This window comes from Erpetoichthys calabaricus, chromosome 2, assembly GCF_900747795.2.
Source record: "Erpetoichthys calabaricus chromosome 2, fErpCal1.3, whole genome shotgun sequence".
Lineage (NCBI taxonomy): Eukaryota > Metazoa > Chordata > Cladistia > Polypteriformes > Polypteridae > Erpetoichthys > Erpetoichthys calabaricus.
The window spans coordinates 278,420,467-278,433,064 of record NC_041395.2 but is presented as its reverse complement, the minus strand read 5'-3'; the positions used below and the strand labels follow the sequence as shown (position 1 = coordinate 278,433,064).

The 12,598-nt window shown below is 33.3% G+C and overlaps 1 protein-coding gene across 1 annotated transcript in view; it reads left to right on the top strand.

Annotated features, from left to right (window-relative positions):
• The window catches only part of caly (calcyon neuron-specific vesicular protein), a 120,326-nt gene extending 111,061 nt beyond the window's left edge, over positions 1-9,265 (top strand). The window contains exon 5 of the mRNA XM_028795600.2: positions 8,971-9,265. Within this exon, the coding sequence (XP_028651433.2) occupies positions 8,971-9,171 (201 nt within the window). The 3' untranslated portion in view covers positions 9,172-9,265. The remainder of the gene's footprint in view (positions 1-8,970) is intronic.
• The last annotated feature ends 3,333 nt before the right edge of the window (positions 9,266-12,598 follow it).

Below are 12,598 nucleotides of genomic sequence, written 5' to 3'. Positions count from 1 at the left end.
TTCCAAAGATCGATCGATCTATCTATCTATCTATCTATCTATCTATCTATCTATCTATCTATCTATCTATCTATCTATCTATCTATCTATCTATCTATCTATCTATCTATCTATCTATCTATCTATCTATCCTTACAGTCATGGAATCCATCTGTCTTGACTGCTCTGTACTCCAAGAACTAGTATTGCCATTTTGAGGCCCACTAATTAAATCTCTTAAACGCATTCACATTTTGGCTGCTCAGTCCTGCCATGATAACATGCCTTGATATTTCTGTTGGCTTAGATAGTTCCACCACGATAATTTTCTTTCTGTGGAAAATGCAGTAAATGGCCTGACTTCCATCCATCCATTTACCAACCCGCTGAATCCGAACACAGGGTCACGGGGGTCTGCTGGAGCCAATCCCAGCCAACACAGGGCACGAACCAATCCCGGGCAGGGTGCCAACCCACCGCAGGACACACACAAACACACCCACACACCAAGCACATACTAGGGCCAATTTAGAATCGCCAATCCACCTAACCTGCATGTCTTTGGACTATGGGAGGAAACCAGAGTGCCCGGAGGAAACCCACGCAGACACGGGGAAAACATGCAAACTCCACACAGGGAGGACCCGGGAAGCCAAACCCAGGTCCCCAGATCTCCCAACTGCAAGGCAGCAGCGCTACCCACTGCACCACCATGCCACCCGGCCTGACTTGTACTATCACAAATTTATTTTCTCTTTTTGGATATTTGGATAATACATTATTACACAGTGCTTAGATAAAACAGCCATGTTAATAAATCAATGTTCACTTCTTTTAAGGGCTTTGGACACTCAACCACACCAATCTTCTTCTGATGTTGACAAAACGTTTTCAATTTTCTGGGTTGCCTTGCTGCTTACTACTCTTCTTTTTACATGACACCAAAACCTTGTGACCTGTGTTTTAGTGTCTAAATTACACACCATTCTTACAACGAACGATTGAATCTCTAGTGTTCTAGAAATTTAAAAGCTTGAAATGAGAATTCGATCCATTTCAGTTGTTACTGTCCAGTTGTAGGTTCACTCCCATGTTGAATTAATCCTTTTGCACAAAGAACCTATTCATTATCAGTAAGGCTTGCTCCATTTTAGTAGAAGCTGATGTTACACCCCAAGTGAGGTCTCCCCATTTGTCTTTCATGATACCTTATTTAAATCTCATCATGCATCTCTCCAGTAGTATATGTTGCTTGTCCATCAAAAATTTAAAGTGCTCTTCTTATATTTAATGTTGCATTTAATGGATAACTTTCCTTCATCATTGCCAAGACATTTAACTCATTTTTTTGCTGTATTTTCAATAACTGTATCCACATCTTCATTTAAACTAATTCAATAATCAAACCTGCCCTCTGCCTGGTCTTGTAAACATAATCTGTGGAGGATGTTACAAGACAGCTGTTTCAAACTGAGCTCACTTACATTTCTTCGCTGATTCTTTTTCACATATTTCATTGTTTATTAAGTATTTATTCTAGTATTTTTTAAGCATTTTGAATTTCCATAATCCTTTTGGATTTGTTTCTCATTATGGTGGGACTTGTTGCTACCAACTTTGACTGAGTGACCTGGCAAGCCCTCTTTGCATCTATGATTCTAATCTCTCCCTTCAATAAGAGTGATGAGCACATCTAGAATTTGTGTGCAGGGGCCAGTTTAATTAATCATATTCATGAAAAGCAAGTGAAAAAACTGGAATTCATTAACCTGTTGTTCATAGGATTTCATATTTTTTATCTATAGAGCTGTCAATTTTGTCTTGATATGGTACCTCTTAACACTCAACCAATCCTTTGATTCAAGAATGATGATCTAGGAAGCTACTGTTATTTCTTGCAGTGTTCAGTTACACTAAAGTATCTGAAACATTGTATATTAGTTTCTGTTTGTATTCTGATTAGACATTTACTTTATGGAATAACAATGATGGATATTTGGACATTAGAGACAAAAGACAGTAGTAACATTAGACAAGTACTCAGTTTCAAACATAGAATTAAATGAGCTGAATGTTTTTAATAACAGAGTTAAAAGTGGGGGAACTTATCATTGCAGCTTTTTTAAAAATGATTTTTAAAGACTTAACAAACAAATTACCTTGTTGCTACTTGAAAATGCAGAATTTCATCAACTCGTCCATTTAATGTTGATGAGAGCAATGTTTTGATTCATAGGAAAATAAGTCTTCAGCTTCTGTTTCAAGTATTTAGATCACTTTGTCAAAGAGTTGTCAGAAGAATCCATGCAAATTGGTCTCAATTGTTTATCTAGTCAAAGAAAAAACATTCAATTGAAGCATTTACATTAAAATGGCTCTACTATGTTAGAACAGATGATTTTAATTTGGAAAATTTAAACAAGCTAAGCAAGAGGCAAGTCTAATCTGTGTTTCCATATTGTGTCTCCTTAGTAAATTTCAGGTGTAAACCTTAGTTTCTTTCAATTTATCCAAATGCAAGGAAACCTGATTTAATAGCAGCTTAGATAAAATATTAAACATGGGCTTGACATGAAAACTCAGAATTTTTGACAACTTGTAACTAATATTTATCGGATCATGTTTGCTTACCCCAAGGCTTGTTTATTTTCTTTGCTGGAATTGTTAGTAATTTGCATATTTCTCTACAAAATGGTCATATTCAAAGTGATCTGAAAGCTGCCAAAATCTTTATCATATACCAAGTTATTAATAATGGATCCAATGTCGAAATTTGCATACAAGTTTTTCAAAATGTCAAGCAAAATCTTTTTCTTGTCTATGCTATGCACGCCTGTTATATTTTAAATTATTTTTCTTTTATACTGTAAGAGGTAGCATGATGTACCATCTTTTACTATTGTACATCAAGATGGAAAATAAGGAGAAGATCACTAGAAGACATCACAGCAGGTTTTATATCAGAACTAGTACATTAACATTTCAATATATATAACATAGAAAACGTGCTATTTTGAACTTTTAAGATAATACATAGTGAAAAAATCTTATCAACATTTATCTTTCTGCACAACAAGAGTTACTAAAATAATTTGAAATACTCATTTTTGTGTGCAGTGAGTGTTATACTGAGCAGAACTGGAGAAAAGGCAAACATACCCTTTTATTCCTGATTGAATGTTTGTTGCCAAATCAGACATTTTTAGGCAGCTAAATTGTGCTTGTTTCTTGCAAAATCAGCTACTTTTCCTAAATCCATATATTTGCTTTTGGAAATATTCCCTGCTTATCCGAGGACTTTACTTTCATATTGAGATTATCATATTGCTTTGTTTTGTATTGATTGACTGGGCGGCATGGTGGTGCAGTGGTAGCGCTGCTGCCTCGCAGTAAGGAGAACTGGGTTTGCTTCCTGGGTCCTCCCTGCGTGCAGTTTGCATGTCTGTGTGGGTTTCCTCCGGGTGCTCCAGTTTCCTCCCACAGTCCAAAGACATACAGGTTAGGTAGATTGGTGATTCTAAATTGTCCCTAGTGTGTGCTTGGTGTGTGGGTGTGTGTGTATGTGTGCTCTGTGGTGGGTTGGCACCTTGCCCGGGATTTGTTCCTGCCTTGTGCTCTGTGCTGGCTGGGATTGGCTCCTGCAGACCCCCGTGACCCTGTGTTCGGATTCAGCAGGTTGGAAAATGGATGGATGGATGTTTGTTTCTGAGAATATAACTATGAGAAATACATTGAGGATATAATCTAAACAATAGCTTATTAGGTGTTTAACTTTGGCAATTAGGGCTGTTTTTACTTTAAACAAAGAATTGTTCTTTACTTAATTTCTTTGATTACACACACAAATAATACATGAAGAATTATAAACTTTCCTTTACTATGATCACATTGGAACAAGTGTATCAATTATTATTTTGTCTATTCTTCACAGTGATTTGGCATGTCCATAAATTGTTATAGATGTGTCATTCTCTAATGCGTATACTATGATTTTATGCATGTGAAATGCTTTTCTAAAGCATGATGGTTTATGCCACTGAGAAGAACAACCCTCCCTTTTAGGATTAGCTGAAAAGTTTTTCTTAACATAGTTTGTCATCTGTGTTACAAGTCAATAATTGTTTAATAGCTTTGAAAATTATTTATTCTAAAGATAGTAATTCTGTTTCTCTCTACTGTAGCATTTTCCTTAACTGGATGCCCAACTGAAAGATTTAAGATGACAATAAAAATTACTGTGGTGTACATTTTGACATTGGTAGAATGTTTCATAATTCACTCTTTTGAAATCTCTTTATTTAAAATTTAAATGAATTTAAACTTTAGTAAACTTCAGTTTCTCATAAGAAAGATATTTGCAGTTTGTGGTTAGTCCAATACTGACAAAAGAAATTACAGGAAATTTGTGGATGGAAAACTTATTTTTTATACTTCATTAAAAAGTTTGGCTATCCACCAAAAGTATAAGCGGAAAATTGCCACCTAAATTTAGTGAACCATTCAGTACTACTTCCAATACCCGTGTCCCCAATTATTTAGAGGTTATCTCAAGATTATACCTTTGCTTCATTTTTTTACTGCATACATCAATAACTAATTGTTTATTTTTAACAAAACAATCAGCTGCTCCTCCAGGATCATATTCAACATAAATATGAGTTTGAGATGACTATTGATTTAAAATAATCTGTTCTTTTTCTGGCCAAGCCACGATCATAAAAATCATTTCCAGTTTCTGTTGTTGTTTTTATTATTATGCATAGTTTCAATCAAAATTTTTTTGTCAAAACCTAATGTGCTTGTTTAAGAATAGTCTTACAATTAAAGTGTTTTATAGGTATTTTTGTCCTCTCCTAATTTGTATTACCATGACTATTCTCAGATATTTTAAAGACTTAATTGATATATCAGTGAATTTGTGTTGTCCTTTAGACATTTAAGAAAAAATCACATTTAATAGATTTAATATGTATCTGGGGTTAGCTGTCTAACTGATTATTACTAAACCAAGCCCTTATTATCTGTACAGCTCTATATTTTGTGACAGAGGCTTTGATTATATTCTTGTGTGAATAAAATACTTTCCATACATGTAATGTAATTTAAACAGTTTTCTCTAGAGACCTCTTTCACTGCAACTCAGATATGCCTGTTTTTTATTTTTGATGTCATGCTAGGTAATATTAGTAATACTGAAAGCTGAATAAATGCTGAAGGAATTAACAGAGATCATAGATTGGTTTAACTGACATTTTATTTAAAATGTACATTACACCAAACTGTAGTTTAATCTGCAAAATTGATTTAATGATATATACTTTAAACAGCTGTTGTGGACAGTTGGTAAACACAATTGTATATGTATTGTATATTGTATTGTATAGAATTTTCAGAATTTAATCCTTCATTCAAAAGTGCTGGTATAAATGTTAAATAAATAGAAACAAAAAACTAATTTAGTAGTTCTACGTGTTTACTAAATAAAATTGAAATTATTTTTGCTTTGGGCCACTTTCTTCATATTACTCCAAGAAATACCTTTTTCTCTACAAGAACTTCCCTTGTTTCTTTTGAAGATATGGATTGAAATTCTCTCTCTGAAAAGCAGGGCTTCTTATTCCCAATATATTTTCAGTAAAGACCCATAAAACTCTACATTTTCAAAATTCTTGAATAAAATTAACAATTTATTGGCATTTCAGTCTTGTTCATTGTATGCCTTTTGATCTCGTCACATCTCAGTAAAGATGTTGTTCGTGTATTCAAGTAGAAAGACAGCTTTATCCCTACAGCAATAGAAGATTGTCTCCAAGTTTTCTCAGGAGAGTCAAATTTTTCTTACAAAAAAATCTACGGCATGTAAATATGGCCAAGGGTGCCTTTAATTAGACTCACTGTGACTAAACTGTAATTAAAGCCCTGCAGGTTTACTTAGGCCTTTGATGTTGGTGGCAGCAATGGTGATTAGCATATTCTGACATTCGGGTTTCAAACATGAAAAGGAAAAAACTCATTCTCATTATTAACAATTGACATTATCTGTATTATTGCAAACAGAATTGCTAAGTACTTACTTTCAGTTATCTGCATGACCTTCAGTTTATTTGCTTTTTCATGAGAGATGCCAATCTTTTAGTGGAGCTAAGTTAGCTTGCACACATTTATTACAGCTTTTGTACTTTTGGGAATGTTTGGAATTTATGTGGATTTCATTTTAAACTTGAAGACTTTAATCTATAATAATCCTGTATTAAAATGGTTTTTAATTAGGTGCATTTTTGTTTCTTAGTGTGTGAAACTAAACTGTAAAAAAGTTTTGACACCATGAATGGTTATATAGCAAACAGTTGTTTTTTATTAACCTGAAATTGCTTTTATTAAAACATTGTATAATTTATAATTTGCTATTTGCATTAATGTGGGAGGCAAAAGTAGTTTTTTAGTTATCTCAGAAACCTGCATTTGCTAGCAGTTCAAAATTGTCAGGTTGCTTTTTTGACTGACATTGTATAATTTATAATTTGCTATTTGCATTAATGTGGGAGGCAAAAGTAGTTTTTAGTTATCTCAGAAAACTGCATTTGCTAGCAGTTCAAAATTGTCAGGTTGCTTTTTTGACTGTACTAAATATTTTTTTCTATAGTACAAATAGGCAGCACGGTGGCGCAGTGGGTAGCTCTGCTGCCTCGCAGTTAGGAGACCCGGGTTCACTTCCCGGGTCCGCCCTGCGTGGAGTTTGCATGTTCTCCCCATGTCTGCGTGGGTTTCCTCTGGGTACTCCGGTTTCCACCCACAGTCCAAAGACATGCAGGTTGGGTGCATTGGCAATTCTAAATTGTCCCTAGTGTGTGCTTGGTGTGTGTGTGTGCCCTGCGGTGGGCTGGCGCCATGCCCGGGGTTTGTTTCCTGCCTTGCACCCTGTGTTGGCTGGGATTGGCTCCAGCAGACCCCCGTGACCCTGTGGTTAGGATATCGCGGGTTGGATAATGGATGGATAGTACAAATATGGACACATGATGAGAATAAAATTATATTCTTCATTTCATTGTACCCATGTTCATAAATTAAAGAAGTTTAAAATAACATATCTTTGGCCAATGTAGGATTGATTTCTACCTTGCTCCCTGTGCTGCAAGGAAAAACCTCTGTAACCATGAATTCAATTAGGCAGGCTCAAAAACATATTAATGAATTAACAGAATGCTGTTACATTATTTTTTATTATTGTGTGGTTACAATGACAACATAACAATGTCCTGCAACATCTAAAATTAATTTGCTGTTGACTTGTTGTCATGTCTACTAGCATATATTTTTCTAAATTCCTGTAGGAATTCGGTCTTGAAACCAGTTCATACTTGAAAGCAATCAAAAGAGGTGGATATTAATTTATTGATTAACGTAAATGCTATCACTCAAAGCTGGCAGTGGCATCGATTTTTTTTTTTTTAATTTCTTGCGTCACCTGTAGATATGAAGTGTTTGTTTGACAGTGCAATATAAACATACCAGTTTCACCATTTAGCAAAACCTTTATCAGGCGGGTATTTTTCAAAGTGATCATTAGCACAAAATGCATTATAATACAAAGAATGCTGTGTAACAAGATAACAAAAAAACATTTTTCTCCATCCAACCAGCCATTACTAAACCCACACAATCCAGTTCAGGACTACAGAGCCAGAGCCTACAAAACAGATAAATATAATAAAATACACATTCAAAATAATTGAAATACAAAGTAAGCTAAAAGGCAAAAGTCCTTGGCTTAGTTTGGAAATTCTAATGTTTAAAAGAGTTTTCATACAATTCAACCGATGGTAATTGAAAGCTGCTGTAGAAATTCTAGTATCACTACCAAACAGAATAGAAAAGTTAAGAACTGATATAGTCTTAGATCCAATGAGACAGCTCCACTAAGTAGTATCCACAAAGGTAAATTAATTTTTGTTTAGCATACTTATAATGAAGATGTACTGTAAGTTAATGTCATCAACAGGTATCCTGAGCAGTGAGATTTTGGAGCTTTGTATGAGGGACGTTCAAAAAGTTTCCACACTTTTTTTTAACTCTATTTATTAAGAATTTCAAAAACAAATTGCATCACTTTTGTACATAGTCACCTTCGTTTGCAATGCAATTTTCCCAACATCGTACCAACTTTTTAATGCCCAATTACTACTCCTCCTGCCTTCACATTTTCCAACGAAAATATGAAAGTGTGGAAACTTTTTAAACATCCCTTGTATGATAGTCACAAGCTCATTTTTTAGTTGAAAGAATAGCATAATTGCTTTGATCATGACCACTTTCTGCACATTTCAAAAGGTGATGATTAATTATAGTTTGAATAATGTGAACATTTGCATGTTTTTCACTTTACAATTTGATATTATGTTCAAGATCTTATTATTATGAGTAAATGTGGATGGTATGAACATGTGTCCTTTCCAGTCTAACTCCAGCTTTGATACTTTTGGGATTGACTCCTTGTGATCCTCATGTGAGATAAGAGGGTTAAGAAAATGGATGGATGGGAGGACTGGATAGATGGAGAATATGATGAATATCATACTTTAGATAATAACTATACGCCTTACAAACAGTGTTTTTCTACCTTTTTGGTGTTGTGACTCACCTTTTCCATGTACAGTAAGTGCCTTTGTGACCCAAACAGGATGGGATTGTCCCTTGGTGAGTTGAGCTTGAATCATTGGATGGGTGTGTTAATCCCCACCATGGTGAATCAAGCATGATTATCAAAGATGAGTTTGAGTGTGATCGCAAGCCACTCATGACCCACTGCGACCCACTACAATTAGAAACAATAGCAACTCGTGACCAAATGGCAGTAGCAGTTGTTAACCCAAGAGTTAAGAAATGCTGCCTTACAATATAATATATTTTACAGTATAATATTTTTTGTTGCTCAGAATGTTATGCATTGAATAATGCGTGATTCTTAATAAATTGCACTTTCTTTTTCCACAGCACAAGCACTGCACTCCTGCTGCCTTGGAGATGTATTACTCTGAACAGGAGACAGGCCCACGTGGAAGCCTGTATACAGCCATCAGTCACTTGAACCAGGCAAAGAAAACTCTGCCAGAGCTGCCATCACCATGGCTTCCTGTAATCAATGCTTTGAAAGAGGCAGAAAAAGCAAAAGAAGAATCAAGCCGAGTCCAGTAAAAAGGAACAATGGATGCTACTGTATTATATCCAACAAATGTATTGTACTTTTAATTAACATTTAAAGGAAAATAAAATTAAACTGTTGAAGGAATTTAGCTAATCCAGGGCACGTTTGTCTGAATGAAATATGTTAAGCCCTTGGCTTTTTAGTCAAAAGGTGCCACCAATTTTAAGAGTTCTGTACTGTCAATTTATTGATTCAAAATTAAATGAGAGGAACCAAAATTCTGTGATAAATTAAAAGTATAAATATCTGTCTTAATGCTGGTAAAAAGTCTGTTTAGTCGGGGTTCCACACAGTATGAAAACAGGAAAAGATTTGTAAATAAATACTGTCTCTCAGCGCAACTGTAAGGGGCCTATCATTCATTTTCTGTGCTAATTTCAGAAACCTTATACATGCTCATGCGAAAAATTTTACTTTAAAACAACAAACAAAAATCAATTGAAGAGTAATATAACTTAGCCAGTCTATTTGCTTTCTATTAGGAAAATGTACAAGTATTGTGTTAACTTTGCTTAGCCTTGTGTTAAGAAAACAAGTAGAAATATTACATATTTTTCCTCATATTCCAGAAATAACCACTTACCACTGGATTGTTTTCAGTCTTGTTGACAAAATAAAAAGAATGTTTTTGTCAATGCAAATGGTGCTTCATATGATATTAGTCATTGTACAGTAACCTCACAATACCAGTAAACTTAATTAAACCAATGTGTAGAATGTAAAAAATGAGTGAATTGATCATTTGTCTTATTGTTGAGTGAGACTAAGAGTTGCAAACATAAATCATAAACTGTAGTCCTGTAAAGAACTGGAAGATAAAATGAGGTGTGAGTACTACAGAGAGGAAAATAAACCAGTTGTTCAATGTTGCTACTAGCAAGCAGAGCTTTATGTCTGTCTCAAATATACTGTACATACCAGTGGCATACTTTTCTTGGAAATGCTAAGACTATAGTTAGTAATATTGGAATATCAGTTGAAACTCTGACTTGCACCAGTATAAAGAGGTACAGAAGATAAGACTATTCAGCTGTATAAATTCCATTATATATATATATATATATATATATATATATATATATATATATATATATATATATATATATATATATATATATTTATTTATTTATTTATTTATATATATATATATATATATATATACAGTATATATATATATATATATATATAAATAAATAAATAAATAAATATATATATATATATATATATATTTACGACTGTGACACTTTCAATGAAGTAAACATGTTTAGTAAGGAGGATCCAAATTTAAGATAACTATTCATAATTGTGAAAAAAGGATGCTTTACATAGTATACTGAGTCAAGCAGACAGAAAGTTTTTTTGTTTTCAGAACAGAATTAACAAATGCACGAGTTCAACTAATGGCAAGTAATATTTGAGGACACGATACCAGCAATGAAGAAGTGCTTTGACGTTTTGTGGTAAGCATTAATAATATATGTATATAAATATTCTTAATATTATCAAGTAATGTTAGCACATTTAAACATAACATTACTAAAAGGATAAATTCATTTATGTTTTCAGTGTGAATTAACACATTTACTTTTTTAACATGTAGACAAATAAATATTGTACAAGATACAGCTGGTCAAGCTGTGCTGGTTTAATAGCAATCAATCAATACATTCATTCATCCATACATCCATCCATCTATCCAGAATTAATAAATATAACAGATTTCAATAACCTCTTACAATTAAATGCTAAGGTGTTCATAAGTCAAGAGCAGTACAAGGGAAAAAAATTTAAAATGGTAAATAATCGACTATAATGATGAAATTGAAACAAGAATTAGACCTGATTTCAGGACAACAGGAACATCGATAATAAATCAAAAATTCACTAATCTGAGTAATGAATATCAAAAAAAGAAGTTGAATTACATATTATGAATCAAAGATCTTTGGTGGATCATCCTTCTGATTTTTAAAAATGTAATATTTAAACACAAGACATTAAGCATTAATATGAAAGGAATGTGAATGTTTAAAAGGATTTTTTTATTATCAGTGAAAAATGTGGTCTCTTGGCAAGTGGTAGAAAGTTTGGTAATACTAAAGATGTTCAAATATTAATACTAGAATGCAGAGTTTTCCATTTGCGCTATGTTAACTGTTATTTGTTGGTCTTATTTGTTTGTTCTAAAACTAAAAAAACTTTGTTACATGCTTAAATCAGGGGAAATATATTTACATTTCAACATTTCATTTTGTATTAAACTGAAAAAGTTGCATTTGCTTCTGATTTGCTATGATAGGCTTTTACCCCTGACACTGTTAATAAAGTTAGTGAAAATATTTTAAACACACCTACTAAGTAAATGATGCTCCATATAATTTGTCCATATATGTTTGCTATTATCTTTCTCATTGTTAATCTGCAAAGTGTTTAATTCAAAGTTCCATGTTATCACCACCTACTTAGTGCTAGAGCTTGCAGGGCCTTCTTCTTTTTATTGTATTTATTGGAAGTTTCACAACAGTGTAGCCTATATTATATTTGTTAATGTGTTGCTTTTGAGCAGTGCCATAATATTAATTGGTGAGTATTTTCGTTCTGACTTCAGGCATACAATCTTAATTTATATCTTAGCAAAGACAAAAACGCAAATATTCCACTCTCACTCATTTCACTTTCATGGATGTCAAGCTTTCAAGCTGATGTTCATCTGAAAGCTGAAATCATTAAATATGCAACAGTGTATGTCCAGTTCATGTTAAGTTCAGTAGAATTATTTAAAAATATAAATAAATACGTTCTGTACTTGTTCTTTATTGTTTTCTAGGTCAAGTAAATTTATTTAAATTTTATTAATATAGGTGTACATTGTGATATTCATATCTTTAGTGTCCATTACTTCATCAGCTTTTTCTGGTCTGGCATATCTCTTCAGCCCTACCCATTTACCATTTAGCTTTCTAATACTTTTGCTTTAAATTGTAATTTTTTTTGTTGTAGTTTTAGGAATCTACCAGAATTTTCAAAATAGCAGAAAATGCATTATGAAATGATATAGGCCTAGTACTTACCAGAGACTTCAGACAGGAACACAAAATCAAAAGAAACTAGGACTGTGTAAAGAAGGAGCAAAATTATGGAAGAACCTGGCAACTGATGACAGTAACAGGCAGATTATCTATAAATTAACAGATTTTCTGATGCTGATGTAGGGTTTTAAAACTATTGAAAGATAAGCTTTTATTTAAGGCATAGCATGCAGTACTTCGTGAAATGCCAGGTAAAGTATGATAATATGTAATGTGTCCATTTTTTTTACATTGGTATAGTTTTTAAGTGAAGCAAATGACCTCATTAATCAATTTTGGCTTGCTCCAATAATACACAAATGAACTTACTCAGGAAAAGACATTTTGC